This window comes from Oncorhynchus keta, chromosome 28, assembly GCF_023373465.1.
Source record: "Oncorhynchus keta strain PuntledgeMale-10-30-2019 chromosome 28, Oket_V2, whole genome shotgun sequence".
Taxonomy (NCBI): Eukaryota; Metazoa; Chordata; class Actinopteri; order Salmoniformes; family Salmonidae; genus Oncorhynchus; species Oncorhynchus keta.
This window is the reverse complement of record NC_068448.1, coordinates 77,870,704-77,887,282: the sequence shown is the minus strand read 5'-3', so window position 1 is coordinate 77,887,282 and position 16,579 is coordinate 77,870,704. Positions and strand designations below refer to the sequence as shown.

The 16,579-nt window shown below is 46.6% G+C and overlaps 1 protein-coding gene across 2 annotated transcripts in view; it reads right to left on the bottom strand.

Moving 5' to 3' along the window:
• The window catches only part of LOC118380729 (extracellular sulfatase Sulf-1-like), a 111,934-nt gene that overhangs the window by 40,792 nt on the left and 54,563 nt on the right, over positions 1 to 16,579 (bottom strand). For both annotated transcript variants that reach the window (XM_052484026.1, XM_052484025.1), the window contains exons 7-9: positions 11,403 to 11,578; positions 10,846 to 10,974; positions 7,928 to 7,984 (exon numbers count right to left, since the gene is read on the bottom strand). In XM_052484026.1, the coding sequence (XP_052339986.1) occupies positions 7,928 to 7,984; positions 10,846 to 10,974; positions 11,403 to 11,578 (362 nt within the window). The remainder of the gene's footprint in view (positions 1 to 7,927; positions 7,985 to 10,845; positions 10,975 to 11,402; positions 11,579 to 16,579) is intronic.

Genomic DNA, 16,579 nt, shown 5'->3' with positions numbered 1-16,579 from the left:
GAGGTACAGATTAGGAGAGAGGTACAGGTCAGGATTAGGACAGGACAGAGGTACAGGTCAGGATTAGGACAGGACAGAGGTACAGGTCAGGATTAGGAGAGAGGTACAGGTCAGGATTAGGACAGGACAGAGGTGCAGGTCAGGATTAGGACAGAGGTGCAGGGCCTCTCAGGATTAGGAGAGAGGTACAGGTCAGGATTAGGAGAGAGGTACAGGTCAGGATTAGGAGAGAGGTACAGGTCAGGATTAGGAGAGAGGTACAGGTCAGGATTAGGAGAGAGGTACAGGTCCGGATTAGGACAGAGGTACAGGTCAGGATTAGGAGAGGACAGATCAGGATCAGGATTAGGACAGAGGTACAGGTCAGGTTCAGGACAGGGTGAGGTACAGGTCAGGATTAGGACAGGGGTGCAGGTCAGGTTTAGGACAGGACAGAGGTACAGATTAGGAGAGAGGTACAGGTCAGGATTAGGAGAGGACAGAGGTACAGATCAGGATTAGGAGAGGACAGAGGTACAGGTCAGGTTTAGGAAAGGACAGGGTGAGGTACAGGTCAGGATTAGGACAGGGTGATGTACAGGACAGGGAGAGGTACAGGTCAGGTTTTGGACAGGGAGAGGTCAGGATTAGGGCAGAGGTGCGGGTCAGGATTAGGGCAGAGGTGCGGGTCAGGATTAGGGCAGAGGTGCGGGTCAGGATTAGGGCAGAGGTGCGGGTCAGGATTAGGGCAGAGGGGCGGGTCAGGATTAGGGCAGAGGTGCGGGTCAGGATTAGGGCAGAGGTGCGGGTCAGGATTAGGGCAGAGGGTCGGGTCAGGATTAGGACAGAGGTACAGGTCAGGTTTAGGACAGGGTGAGGTACAGGTTAGGATTATGACAGGACAGAGGTACAGGTTAGGATTATGACAGGACAGAGGTACAGGTCAGGATTAGGACAGAGGTACAGGTCAGGATTAGGACAGAGGTACAGGTCAGGTTTAGGACAGGGGGAGGGACAGGTTAGGATTAGGACAGTGCGAGGTCCAGATCAGGATTAGGACAGAGGTACAGGTCAGTATTAGGACAGGACAAAGGTTCAGGATTAGGACAAGACAGAGGTACAGGTCAGGGTTAGGACAGAGGTATAGGTCAGGATTAGGAGAGGTACAGGTCAGGATTAGGAGAGGTACAGGTCAGGATTAGGAGAGGTACAGGTCAGGATTAGGACAGGGTGAGGTACAGGTCAGGATTAGGACAGGGTGAGGTACAGGTCAGGATTAGGACAGGGTGAGCTACAGGTCAGGTTTAGGACAGGGTGAGGTACAGGTCAGGCTTAGGACAGGACAGAGGTACAGGTCAGGATTAGGACAGGACAGATGTACAGATCACGATTAGAACAGGACAGAGGTACAGGTCAGGTTTAGGAAAGGACAGGGTGAGGTACAGGTCAGGATTAGGACAGGACAGAGGTACAGGTCAGGATTAGGACAGGACAGAGGTACAGGTCAGGATTAGGACAGGAGAGAGGTACAGGTCAGGATTAGGACAGGACAGAGGTGCAGGTCAGGATTAGGACAGAGGTGCAGGTCAGGATTAGGACAGAGGTGCAGGTCAGGATTAGGAGAGAGGTACAGGTCAGGATTAGGAGAGAGGTACAGGTCAGGATTAGGAGAGAGGTACAGGTCCGGATTAGGACAGATGTACAGGTCAGGATTAGGACAGAGGTACAGGTCAGGTTCAGGACAGGGTGAGGTACAGGTCAGGATTAGGACAGGGGTGCAGGTCAGGTTTAGGACAGGACAGAGGTACAGATTAGGAGAGAGGTACAGGTCAGGATTAGGAGAGGACAGAGGTACAGGTCAGGTTTAGGACAGGGTGAGGCACAGGTCAGGATTAGGACAGGACAGAGGTACAGGTCAGGATTAGGACAGAGGTACAGGTCAGGTTTAGGACAGGGGGAGGGACAGGTCAGGATTAGGACAGTGCGAGGTCCAGATCAGGATTAGGACAGAGGTACAGGTCAGTATTAGGACAGGACAAAGGTTCAGGATTAGGACAGGACAGAGGTACAGGTCAGGGTTAGGACAGAGGTACAGGTCAGGATTAGGAGAGGTACAGGTCAGGATTAGGACAGGGTGAGGTACAGGTCAGGATTAGGACAGGACGGAGGTACAGGTCAGGATTAGGACAGGACAGATGTACAGATCACGATTAGAACAGGACAGAGGTACAGGTCAGGTTTAGGAAAGGACAGGGTGAGGTACAGGTCAGGATTAGGACAGGGTGAGGTACAGGACAGGGAGAGGTACAGGTCAGGTTTTGGACAGGGAGAGGTCAGGATTAGGGCAGAGGTGCGGGTCAGGATTAGGGCAGAGGTGCGGGTCAGGATTAGGGCAGAGGTGCGGGTCAGGATTAGGGCAGAGGGTCGGGTCAGGATTAGGACAGAGGTACAGGTCAGGATATGGAAAGGTACAGGTCAGGATTAGGACAGGACAGATGTACAGATCACGATTAGGACAGGACAGAGGTACAGGTCAGGGTTAGGACAAAGGTAAAGATCAGGATTAGGACAGGACAGAAATACAGGTCAGGTTTAGGAAAGGACAGAGGTACAGGTCAGGTTTAGGAAAGGACAGAGGTACAGGTCAGGTTTAGGACAGAGAGAGGTACAGGTCAGGTTTTGGACAGGGAGAGGTACGGATTAGGACAGAGGAGCAGGTCAGGATTAGGACAGGTGCCCAGATTAGGATTAGGACAGGACAGAGGCCCGGATTAGGACAGAACAGAGGCCCAGGCCTAGTCTTTTCTCTGTTAGCCCAGGCCTAGTCTTTTCTCTGTTAGCCCAGGGATAGTCTGTTCTCTGTTAGCCCAGGGCTAGTCTGTTCTCTGTTAGCCCAGCGCTATTCTGTTCTCTGTTAGCCCAGCGCTATTCTGTTCTCTGTTAGCCCAGCGCTAGTCTGTTCTCTGTTAGCCCAGGGCTAGTCTGTTTTCTGTTAGCCCAGGGATAGTCTGTTCTCTGTTAGCCCAGGGATAGTCTGTTCTCTGTTAGCCCAGCGCTATTCTTTTCTCTGTTAGCCCAGGGATAGTCTGTTCTCTGTTAGCCCAGGGCTAGTCTGTTCTCTGTTAGCCCAGCGCTATTCTGTTCTCTGTTAGCCCAGCGCTATTCTGTTCTCTGTTAGCCCAGCGCTAGTCTGTTCTCTGTTAGCCCAGGGCTAGTCTGTTTTCTGTTAGCCCAGGGATAGTCTGTTCTCTGTTAGCCCAGGGATAGTCTGTTCTCTGTTAGCCCAGCGCTATTCTGTTCTCTGTTAGCCCAGCGCTAGTCTGTTCTCTGTTAGCCCAGGGCTAGTCTGTTTTCTGTTAGCCCAGGGCTAGTCTGTTTTCTGTTAGCCCAGGGCTAGTCTGTTCTCTGTTAGCCCAGGGCTAGTCTGTTCTCTGTTAGCCCAGGGCTAGTCTGTTCTCTGTTAGCCCAGGGCTAGTCTGTTCTCTGTTAGCCCAGGGCTAGTCTGTTCTCTGTTAGCCCAGGGCTAGTCTGTTCTCTGTTAGCCCAGGGCTAGTCTGTTCTCTGTTAGCCCAGGGCTAGTCTGTTCTCTGTTAGCCCAGGGCTAGTCTGTTCTCTGTTAGCCCAGGGCTAGTCTGTTTTCTGTTAGCCCAGGGCTAGTCTGTTCTCTGTTAGCCCAGGGCTAGTCTGTTCTCTGTTAGCCCAGGGCTAGTCTGTTCTCTGTTAGCCCAGGGCTAGTCTGTTCTCTGTTAGCCCAGGGCTAGTCTGTTCTCTGTTAGCCCAGGGCTAGTCTGTTCTCTGTTAGCCCAGGGCTAGTCTGTTCTCTGTTAGCCCAGGGCTAGTCTGTTTTCTGTTAGCCCAGGGCTAGTCTGTTCTCTGTTAGCCCAGGGCTAGTCTGTTCTCTGTTAGCCCAGGGCTAGTCTGTTCTCTGTTAGCCCAGGGCTAGTCTGTTTAAAAAAAAAAAAAATGTATTTTAAAATTTCACCTTTTAACAGCTAGGCTAGTTGAGAACCAGTTCTCATTTACAACTGCGACCTGTTGCTGCTCTAGCCAACTGACATGTTTGTTTCTGCATTCAACAAACCTATTATTGTTGCCTTGTCTAGACAATTATATTTTTGGCTGAACCCAGAATCAGTCTGGTACCTTAAATATAAAGACGGAGTAAAATGGTTGTAGAACTTGGCTACAAAGCTGAAGCATTGCCAGTACATAAACAACGTCTGTTAACCTCTTAACGCTACAATACAGAGCTACATCCATTAGTGAGTAACTTCTCTGTTAGCTCTATCTTGTCAGACAGGACAGCAGTCCCAAACACTCTCAAAGCCAAGGGGACAGGTTGTACTTTAGGGTCACGGTGTTGTTGTCATAGCGATTATGTCTGTGTGTCTGGAGAATGTAGTCAGTGTTGGCGGAGGCAGGAAGTTGGCAGGCGGTGGTTGGCAGAACAGTTGGCTATTGGTTGGCAGGGCCGTGTGGATCTGCGGGCTAGAGTGGTGCCAGTGTGCCAAAGCCAGGGGGGAGGTCAATGTGCTTGGCCCACGGTAGAGCTGGCCAGGGCTGGGTAGAGAGAAGGGCAGGGTGCACCCCAAATGGTACCCTATTCCCTATAGGTCCTGTCAAAACCACTACATAGGGAATAGAGTACCATTTGACTAGAGACACTACATAGGGAATAGAGTGCCATTTGAGTAGAGACACTACATAGGGAATAGAGTGCCATTTGAGTAGAGACACTACATAGGGAATAGGGTACCATTTGACTAGAGACACTACATAGGGAATAGGGTACCATTTGACTAGAGACACTACATAGGGAATAGGGTACCATTTGACTAGAGACACTACATAGGGAATAGGGTACCATTTGACTAGAGACACTACATAGGGAATAGGGTACCATTTGACTAGAGACACTACATAGGGAATAGGGTACCATTTGACTAGAGACACTACATAGGGAATAGGGTGCCATTTGACTAGAGACACTACATAGGGAATAGGGTACCATTTGACTAGAGGCACTACATAGGGAATAGGGTACCATTTGACTAGAGGCACTACATAGGGAATAGAGTGCCATTTGACTAGAGGCACTACATAGGGAATAGGGTACCATTTGACTAGAGACACTACATAGGAATAGGGTACCATTTGACTAGAGACACTACATAGGGAATAGGGTACCATTTGACTAGAGACACTACATAGGGAATAGGGTACCATTTGACTAGAGACACTACATAGGGAATAGGGTGCCATTTGACTAGAGACACTACATAGGGAATAGGGTACCATTTGACTAGAGGCACTACATATGGAATGGGTCTGAGTACGGGGATGGCTTTCTTGGCATCCAGAGACAGAACGTAGTGTTAGTGTAGATGGAGCTCAGACCGTAGGTAATGTGCTGGAGCTACAATTACAGCCAAGGACAGTTGCACATAACACAATGGTTCTGAACATGAGAATACAGGGAGCTCCGAAAAGTATTGGGATAATAACAATTCTGTTGTTTGATTTGGCTCAGTACTCCAGCACTTTGGATTTCAAATGATAAAATGACAATGAGTGTAGACTGTCAGCTATAATTTAAGAGTATATTCATCCATATCGGGTGAACCATTTAGAAATTACAGCACTTTTTTTGTGCATGGCCCTACATTTGAGCAAGTAAGAGGCATAAATATCATACCCCCCCAAAAGGCTAACCTCCCATGTTATTGTAATGGTGAGAGGTTAGCATGTCTTGGGGGTATGATACAAAATGCTAACCTCCCCTGTTATTGTAATGGTGAGAGGTTAGCATGTCTTGGGGGTATGATATAAAATGCTAACCTCCCCTGTTATTGTAATGGTGAGAGGTTAGCGTGTCTTGGAGGTATGATATAAAATGCTAACCTCCCCTGTTATTGTAATGGTGAGAGGTTAGCATGTCTTGGGGGTATGATATAAAATGCTAACCTCCCCTGTTATTGTAATGGTGAGAGGTTAGCGTGTCTTGGAGGTATGATATAAAATGCTAACCTCCCCTGTTATTGTAATGGTGAGAGGTTAGCATGTCTTGGGGGTATGATATTTTTGTGGCTAACTTTCTCACTCATCATTATTCACAATTCATTCAGGACTATCCATAATCATGGTAGCATTGATATTTTTAATTTACAATAAAAGTGACTCCAAAATGACACAATCCTCTGTTTACCAATCATTTCCATTGGGCACAACATGTGAAACAACCAAAAACAAACTGCAAATGCAACAACAAGTTTGAAGAGTCAAAAGCTTAATGAAGTCATTGTGTGCTAGGAATATGGGACCAAATACTACACTGGTAAGTGAATTCGTTCCAATACTTTTGGTCCCCTAAAACGGGGGAACTATGTACAGGAAGTGATGTAATCTCTAAAAGGTTTACCTGTTATGGATGAAAATACCCTGACAGGCAGCACTTTAATGTCATCAATCCAAAGTACAGAAACAAAACTGTCCCAATACTGTTGGAGCTCACTGTATTAAAGGATGTGAGATAGTCATTACTCAACAACTTGACCATTTTTAAAGCAGTTTCCTGGAACAGAACAGAGCAGCCAATGAGCTGAATGGGAGGTAGTTAACCGGAACAGAACAGCCAATGAGCTGAAGGGAATGGGAGGCAGTTTCCTGGAACTGAACAGAGCAGCCAATGAGCTGAAGGGAATGGGAGGCAGTTTCCTGGAACTGAACAGAACAGCCAATGAGCTGAAGGGAATGGGAGGCAGTTTCCTGGAACTGAACAGAGCAGCCAATGAGCTGAAGGGAATGGGAGGCAGTTTCCTGGAACTGAACAGAGCAGCCAATGAGCTGAATGGGAGGCAGTTAACTGGAACTGAACAGCCAATGAGCTGAATGGAATGGGAGGCAGTTTCCTGGAACTGAACAGAGCAGCCAATGAGCTGAATGGGAGGCAGTTAACTGGAACTGAACAGCCAATGAGCTGAATGGAATGGGAGGCAGTTTCCTGGAACTGAACAGAGCAGCCAATGAGCTGAATGGGAGGCAGTTAACCTGAACAGAACAGCCAATGAGCTGAATGGAATGGGAGGCAGTTAACTGGAACAGAACAGAACAGCCAATGAGCTGAATGGGAGGCAGTTAACCTGAACAGAACAGCCAATGAGCTGAATGGAATGGGAGGCAGTTAACTGGAACAGAACAGAACAGCCAATGAGCTGAATGGGAGGCAGTTAACTGGAACAGAACAGAACAGCCAATGAGCTGAAGGGAATGGGAGGCAGTTAACTGGAACAGAACAGAACAGCCAATGAGCTGAAAGGAATGGGAGGCAGTTAACTGGAACAGAACAGAACAGCCAATGAGCTGAAGGGAATGGGAGGCAGTTAACTGGAACAGAACAGAACAGCCAATGAGCTGAAGGGAATGGGAGGCAGTTAACTGGAACAGAACAGAACAGCCAATGAGCTGAAGGGAATGGGAGGCAGTTAACTGGAACAGAACAGAACAGCCAATGAGCTGAAGGGAATGGGAGGCAGTTAACTGGAACAGAACAGAACAGCCAATGAGCTGAAGGGAATGGGAGACGATAAGGGGAACAGGAGTGGATGACTGTGTGTGTGAGGGTTACATCCCAAATGTCACCAGCCAGTCTTCCAATGCAGGCACCACAGAGCAGAAAAGCAACAAAGTCTTTTTTAAATGACAAACATATGTCACTTTAAAGCTCTTAGTGTCAACCGCTTCCATGTGTGAACTTTCACGAAGCACCAGGCAGGCATTTATAGCTCCTAACGTCGACCAAATAATGCTAAAAATAGATATCCCCAACCGGCCTTTGTGTGTGTCTGTGTGCTTGTCTGAAGAGGACACTGAGTTTTGACAGTGTGAGGGCACATGCTTGTGTATGAGTGCACCTCCGTGTGTGTGTGTGTATGTGCGTGTGTCAGTTTACCCTCTCTCCACCAGGAATGTATCTCTCCAGACTTTGGGTTTCCGATTGCGTTTGAATCTGGAAAGACAGAATGCCTCTTTAGTTGATAGAATTCAAAATGGGCCTGACATTACACTTACCAATGTCTCCTTTCCAAATGGCGCCCTACGTAGTGCACTCCATTTGACCAGGACAAATTGAGTTACCCATAGCATCCTGGTCAAAAGCAGTGCACTACGTAGGGAATAGGGTGCCATTTGGGACTCCAAACCATGAGCTACGTTGGTCTGCCAGTGTACAGCCAGAGCTATGATTATAAGATTCCTAAAGATTTGCGGAGTCAAGATAAGGAACTGAAATGTGTTCAACATGAAACCCTGAATCATTGACTTGGTTTACAGGATCGATATCCCACAGATGTTTTGTTTTACCTTGCTCTGTCTCCCTATTTCCCATAGTGCTCTGGTTAAGACTAGTGTCAGTTTATAGGGAATATGGAGCCATTTGGGATGCACTTTTGCTCTGTGAATGTTTTATTTTGAGACTGGAAGTGTGTGAGACTGGAACTTTATGTAACCGCTACATATTTTGGTGTGTTTTGTAACATGTGTGTAAACACTGCAATGTTTAAAACGTCAGAATGACGTGATCTAAATGTATCCAATGGTTTATAGCAGAATACATTTTGTGTGGAAAGGTTTTACTTGAAATAGAAAGATGCTTAATCTCAATGGCATTACCTGGTGTTCTAAATGTTGGGTGTTCTAAATGTTGAGTGTTCTAAATGTTGGGTGTTCTAAATGTTGAGTGTTCTAAATGTTGAGTGTTCTAAATGTTGGGTGTTCTAAATGTTGAGTGTTCTAAATGTTGAGTGTTCTAAATGTTGAGTGTTCTAAATGTTGAGTGTTCTAAATGTTGGGTGTTCTAAATGTTGAGTGTTCTAAATGTTGAGTGTTCTAAATGTTGAGTGTTCTAAATGTTGGGTGTTCTAAATGTTGGGTGTTCTAAATGTTGAGTGTTCTAAATGTTGGGTGTTCTAAATGTTGGGTGTTCTAAATGTTGAGTGTTCTAAATGTTGAGTGTCCTAAATGTTGGGTGTTCTAAATGTTGGGTGTTCTAAATGTTGGGTGTTTAATTTTTTATGTTTTTTCTCCCCAATTTCGTGGTATCCTATTGGTAGTTACAGTCTTGTTTCGTCGCTGCAACTCCCGTACGGACTCGGGAGAGGCAAAGGTCGAGAGCTGTGAGTCCTCCGGAACACAACCCAGCCAAGCCGTACTGCTTCTTGACACAATGCCCGCTTATCCCGGAAGCCAGCCGCACCAATGTGTCGGAGGAAACACCGTACACCTGGCGACCGTGTCAGCGGGCATTGCGTCCGGCCCGCCACAGGAGTCTCTAAAGCCTGATGGGACAAGAACATCCCTGCCGGCCAAACCCTCCCCTAACCCGGACGACGTTGGGCCAATTGTACGCCTCCCCATGGGTCTCCCGGTCGCGGCCGGCTGCGACAGAGCCTGGACTCAAACCAGGATCTCTAGTGGCACAGCTAGCACTGTGATGCAGTGCCTTAGACCACTGCACCACTCGGGAGGCCTGAGTAGAATATATATTTCAAAATTATATGCCACCCTTCATACCTGTTGTTGTATATGACCCCCATTCCTACCTGTTGTATATCACCCCATTCCTACCTGTTGTATATGACCCCCATTCCTACCTGTTGTATATGACCCTCATTCCTACCTGTTGTATATGAACCCCATTCCTACCTGTTGTATATGACCCTCATTCCCACCTGTTGTATATGAACCCCATTCCTACCTGTTGTATATGAACCCCATTCCTACCTGTTGTATAAGAACCCCATTCCTACCTGTTGTATATGACCCCCATTCCTACCTGTTGTATATCACCCCATTCCTACCTGTTGTATATCACCCCATTCCTACCTGTTGTATATGACCCCCATTCCTACCTGTTGTATATGACCCCCATTCCTACCTGTTGTATATGAACCCCATTTCTACCTGTTGTATATGAACCCCATTCCACCCTGTTGTATATGACCCCCATTCCTACCTGTTGTATATGAACCCCATTCCTACCTGTTGTATATGAACCCCATTCCTACCTGTTGTATATGACCCTCATTCCTACCTGTTGTATATGACCCTCATTCCCACCTGTTGTATATGAACCCCATTCCTACCTGTTGTATATGAACCCCATTCCTACCTGTTGTAGAAGAACCCCATTCCTACCTGTTGTATATGACCCCCATTCCTACCTGTTGTATATCACCCCATTCCTACCTGTTGTATATGACCCCCATTCCTACCTGTTGTATATGACCCCCATTCCTACCTGTTGTATATGAACCCCATTTCTACCTGTTGTATATGAACCCCATTCCACCCTGTTGTATATGACCCCCATTCCTACCTGTTGTATATGAACCCCATTCCTACCTGTTGTATATGAACCCCATTCCTACCTGTTGTATATGACCCTCATTCCTACCTGTTGTATATGAACCCCATTCCTACCTGTTGTATATGAACCCCATTCCTACCTGTTGTATATGAACCCCATTCCTACCTGTTGTAGAAGAACCCCATTCCTACCTGTTGTATATGACCCCCATTCCTACCTGTTGTATATGAACCCCATTTCTACCTGTTGTATATGAACCCCATTCCTACCTGTTGTATATGAACCCCATTCCTACCTGTTGTATATGAACCCCATTCCTACCTGTTGTATATGAACCCCATTCCTACCTGTTGTACATTAACCCCATTCCTACCTGTTGTACATGAACCCCATTTCTACCTGTTGTATATGAACCCCATTTCTACCTGTTGTATATGAACCCCATTTCTACCTGTTGTATATTAACCCCATTCCTACCTGTTGTAAATGAACCCCATTCCTACCTGTTTCCAGTCTTCTCCTGTTCTAGTAGTTTGAGGATGGACTTCCCGTCCATGTCTGGAGGCGTGTCCAGCCCAGCCATGTGCAGTATGGTGGGGGCCAGATCAATGTTCAACACCAGCTGAGGGACACTGGGGAGGAACAGTACAACAACGTCATTAACATTAACACAGAAACAGGAGATGCAGAAACAGGAGATGCAGAAACAGGAAATACAGAAACAGGAGATGCAGAAACAGGAGATGCAGAAACAGGAGATGCAGAAACAGGAGATGCAGAAACAGGAGATACAGAAACAGGAGATACAGAAACAGGAGATGCAGAAACAGGAGATGCAGAAACAGGAGATGCAGAAACAGGAAATACAGAAACAGGAGATACAGAAACAGGAAATACAGAAACAGGAAATACAGAAACAGGAAATACAGAAACAGGAGATACAGAAACAGGAAATACAGAAACAGGAGATACAGAAACAGGAAATACAGAAACAGGAAATACAGAAACAGGAAATACAGAAACAGGCTCCTACCCTGTGGCTTGGACATGGCTTACTTACACGGCTCCACGTTCGACGTTGGGCCCGCGGAGGAAGAAGGGCACTCTGATGTCAAAGTCGTAGGGCATGGACTTCCCCTTGACCAGCCCAAACTGGCCAATGTGGTAGCCGTGGTCAGCCGTGTAGATTATGTAGGTGTTGTCCAGTTCCCCACTCTCTACCAACATCTCATATACCTGGGGTGGGGTGGGGGTGGGTGGGGGGGGACAGAGAGAGAGACAGAGAGGGAGAAGGCATCAATCTAGCAGTAACTCTATATACTCTATATTCAGGCAAACGGCAAAAAGAAGCACAATTGAAATTGATAAGAAACCAAACAGAAAAGACCTCAGATGAGAACTGGTTTGCTGCGGATTGTAAAATTATAAGGAAAAAACTTGTTCGTGGTAGGGGATTTTGCTATAGGACCGTTAAGGTGCCCCCGTCGACAGTGATACAAGTCGTCTCAGAAATCAGAAGTCAAGAGATACAATTGTTCTAGAGTATGAAAGTCAGATATGACCTGTCCGAGCTGTCCGTCGGTGATAAGTCAAGTAGCACTATCATGACCTCTTAAGGAAGGCACTCTCCTTATATGCTCTTTTCAGGACCAGGTCGGTTTTAGCGCTGAGTCATATTCTAACCTTGTGGCGAGCTATTTCTGTAAAGGGTCAGTTTGACATGTTACTGTGAAACATTACTAATGACAGATGCATCCTCTATCCCCAACTCTTGCATCAGTTTAACCCATTCAATTTCTACTGCTAGTCTAGTTCTTCCTCGTTCCGTCGTTGGCCAGCTCTCTCCCCCTTCTGGGGGCGGCGCCCAAATGCAAGGCATCTCTTCAGGCCAGCTCTCTCCCCCTTCTGGGGGCGGCGCCCGAATGCAAGGCATCTCTTCAGGCCAGCTCTCTCCCCCTTCTGGGGGTGGTGCCCGAATGCAAGGCATCTCCTCAGGCCAGCTCTCTCCCCCTTCTGGGGGCGGCGCCCGAATGCAAGGCATCTCCTCAGGCCAGCTCTCTCCCCCTTCTGGGGGCGGCGCCCGAATGCAAGGCATCTCCTCAGGCCAGCTCTCTCCCCCTTCTGGGGGTGTTGCCCGAATGCAAGGCATCTCTTCAGGCCAGCTCTCTCCCCCTTCTGGGGGCGGTGCCCGAATGCAAGGCATCTCTTCAGGCCAGCTCTCTCCCCCTTCTGGGGGCGGTGCCCGAATGCAAGGCATCTCTTCAGGCCAGCTCTCTCCCCCTTCTGGGGGCGGTGCCCGAATGCAAGGCATCTCTTCAGGCCAGCTCTCTCCCCCTTCTGGGGGCGGTGCCCGAATGCAAGGCATCTCTTCAGGCCAGCTCTCTCCCCCTTCTGGGGGCGGCGCCCGAATGCAAGGCATCTCTTCAGGCCAGCTCTCTCCCCCTTCTGGGGGCGGTGCCCGAATGCAAGGCATCTCCTCAGGCCAGCTCTCTCCCCCTTCTGGGGGCGGTGCCCGAATGCAAGGCATCTCCTCAGGCCAGCTCTCCGGCCCTCACTCAAGATGCGGAGTCGTTGGTGATGGTGTGTGCTGATCCAGTGAAGGAGGTGTCATCAGAGCTCTTTTTTGTGCAACTGCATCAGACCTTAAAACTCTATAAACTCAGAACCAAAAAAGCACAGTACAACAGCAAGCAGCTGACACTAATTGAGTCCATAAACACAAACAACTTCTGGCAAAATTGGATAAACCGAAAAAATTTAAAAAAAGAGAAATTAGCGATACAAAATGGTGACATATGGAGAACCCATTTTAAAACAATCTACAACCATTCAAATTGACACAAACGCAGAACAACGACAAGTTCATGAGAAGTTGAATGGATTAGAAAAGCTATAAAGGACAATCAACATCCACTGGACCAGGAGCTCTATAAGAAACTAAACTATTACTGACCAGGAGCTCTATAAGAAACTAAACTATTACTGACCAGGAGCTCTATAAGAAACTAAACTATTACTGACCAGGAGCTCTATAAGAAACTAAACTATTACTGACCAGGAGCTCTATAAGAAACTAAACTATTACTGACCAGGAGCTCTATAAGAAACTAAACTATTACTGACCAGGAGCTCTATAAGAAACTAAACTATTACTGACCAGGAGCTCTATAAGAAACTAAACTATTACTGACCAGGAGCTCTATAAGAAACTAAACTATTACTGACCAGGAGCTCTATAGGAAACTAAACTATTACTGACCAGGAGCTCTATAAGACACTAAACTATTACTGACCAGGAGCTCTATAAGACACTAAACTATTACTGACCAGGAGCTCTATAAGAAACTAAACTATTACTGACCAGGAGCTCTATAGGAAACTAAACTATTACTGACCAGGAGCTCTATAGGAAACTAAACTATTACTGACCAGGAGCTCTATAAGAGACTAAACTATTACTCACCAGGAGCTCAATAAGAAACTAAACTATTACTGACCAGGAGCTGTATAAGAAACTAAACTATTACTGACCAGGAGCTCTATAAGAAACTAAACTATTACTGACCAGGAGCTCGATAAGAAACTAAACTATTACTGACCAGGAGCTCTATAAGAAACTAAACTATTACTGACCAGGAGCTCTATAAGAAACTAAACTATTACTGACCAGGAGCTCTATAAGAAACTAAACTATTACTGACCAGGAGCTCTATAAGAAACTAAACTATTACTGACCAGGAGCTCTATAAGAAACTAAACTATTACTGACCAGGAGCTCTATAAGAAACTAAACTATTACTGACCAGGAGCTCTATAAGACACTAAACTATTACTGACCAGGAGCTCTATAAGAAACTAAACTATTACTGACCAGGAGCTCTATAAGAAACTAAACTATTACTGACCAGGAGCTCTATAAGACACTAAACTATTACTGACCAGGAGCTCTATAAGAAACTAAACTATTACTGACCAGGAGCTCTATAAGAAACTAAACTATTACTGACCATGAGCTCTATAAGAAACTAAACTATTACTGACCAGGAGCTCTATAAGAAACTAAACTATTACTGACCAGGAGCTCTATAAGAAACTAAACTATTACTGACCAGGAGCTCTATAAGAAACTTCAGGCTCTCAGATTTAAAAAAGCATGCGGACCTGATGGCATCCTAAATGGGATGCTCAAACTCACCAGTGCAAAATTTCAATTGGCTATATTAAAACGGTTTAATTTGATCCTGAGTGTAGGTTATTTCCCTGACATCTGGAATCAAGGACTCATAACCCCAATCTTTAAGAACAGAGACATTCTAGAGTTCTAAACTTCCTTAATAAGCACAATGTCTTGAGTAAAAGCCTAATTGGATTCATACCAAAACATTGCATGACTGATCATATTTACACCCTACACACCCTGATAGATAAACATGTCCACCAAAATGATACCAAAATATACGCCCGCTTTATCGACTTCCAAAAAGCATTTGATTCTATTTGGCAAACAGGACTGTTCTACAAAGTTATTGAAAGTGGTGTAGGGGGTAAAACATATTACATAATTAAATCAATGTATACAGGATATACATGCAGCATTAAAATTGGTAAGAAAAAAACAGAATTCTTTAACCAGGGGCGGGGCCTTCGCCAGGGTTGCAATCTGAGCCCTGCACTCTTCAATATTTAAATCAACGAATTGGCCACTATTCTAGGAAATTTACACAATTCAGCAGTTAAATGCCTACTCTTCGCAGATGACCTATGTCTGCTGTCACCCACAGCACATGGCCTACAGCAGAGCCTGGACCCGCTAGAGCAGTACTGCCAGACCTGGGCCCTGGCAGTAAAACCCCAAAATGACTAAAATAATGATTTTCCAGAGAAGATCCAGATCTCAGGGAATTAGACTAAAGTTCTGTACACACTACAATTACTGAGGTTTAAAAATAAGCACAACTGGACATCTTAATGAATGAACTGAGCCGTGGAATGAAGAGGACCAAAGCGCAGCGTGGTGAGCGTACATATTCCGTTTATTTAGGATGACGCCGACAAAAACAATAAACAATACAAAACAACCGTGAAGCTTAAGGGCTACGTGCCACAAAGTTAACTTCCCACAAAGAAAAGAGGGAAAAAGGGCTAGATAAGAACGATAGATAGAACGATAGACAGCTGTCCCTGATTGAGAACCATACCAGGCCAAAACATAGAAATACAAAAGTCATAGAAAAACAGAACATAGAATGCCCACCCCACATCACACCCTGACCTAACCAAATAGCGAAATAAAACGTCCCTCTAAGGTCAGGGCGTGACAGTAGCCCCGAGACACTGAGAGAGAAAGTACACAGGGCATACTACGCCATTAAAAGACTAATTAAAAATTAAAATACCTATTAAAATTTGGCTAAAACTAATGGAATGTGTCATTGAACCAATTGCACTTTATGGCAGTGAGGTGTGGGGTCCACTTTATGGCAGTGAGGTGTGGGGTCCACTTTATGGCAGCGAGGTGTGGGGTCCACTTTATGGCAGCGAGGTGTGGGGTCCACTTTATGGCAGCGAGGTGTGGGGTCCACTTTATGGCAGTGAGGTGTGGGGTCCACTTTATGGCAGTGAGGTGTGGGGTCCACTTTATGGCAGTGAGGTGTGGGGTCCACTTTATGGCAGTGAGGTGTGGGGTCCACTTTATGGCAGCGAGGTGTGGGGTCCACTTTATGGCAGTGAGGTGTGGGGTCCACTTTATGGCAGTGAGGTGTGGGGTCCACTTTATGGCAGTGAGGTGTGGGGTCCACTTTATGGCAGCGAGGTGTGGGGTCCACTTTATGGCAGCGAGGTGTGGGGTCCACTTTATGGCAGCGAGGTGTGGGGTCCACTTTATGGCAGTGAGGTGTGGGGTCCACTTTATGGCAGTGAGGTGTGGGGTCCACTTTATGGCAGTGAGGTGTGGGGTCCACTTTATGGCAGTGAGGTGTGGGGTCCACTTTATGGCAGCGAGGTGTGGGGTCCACTTTATGGCAGTGAGGTGTGGGGTCCACTTTATGGCAGTGAGGTGTGGGGTCCACTTTATGGCAGTGAGGTGTGGGGTCCACTTTATGGCAGCGAGGTGTGGGGTCCACTTTATGGCAGCGAGGTGTGGGGTCCACTTTATGGCAGCGAGGTGTGAGGTCCACTTTATGGCAGTGAGGTGTGGGGTCCACTTTATGGCAGTGAGGTGTGGGGTCCACTTTATGG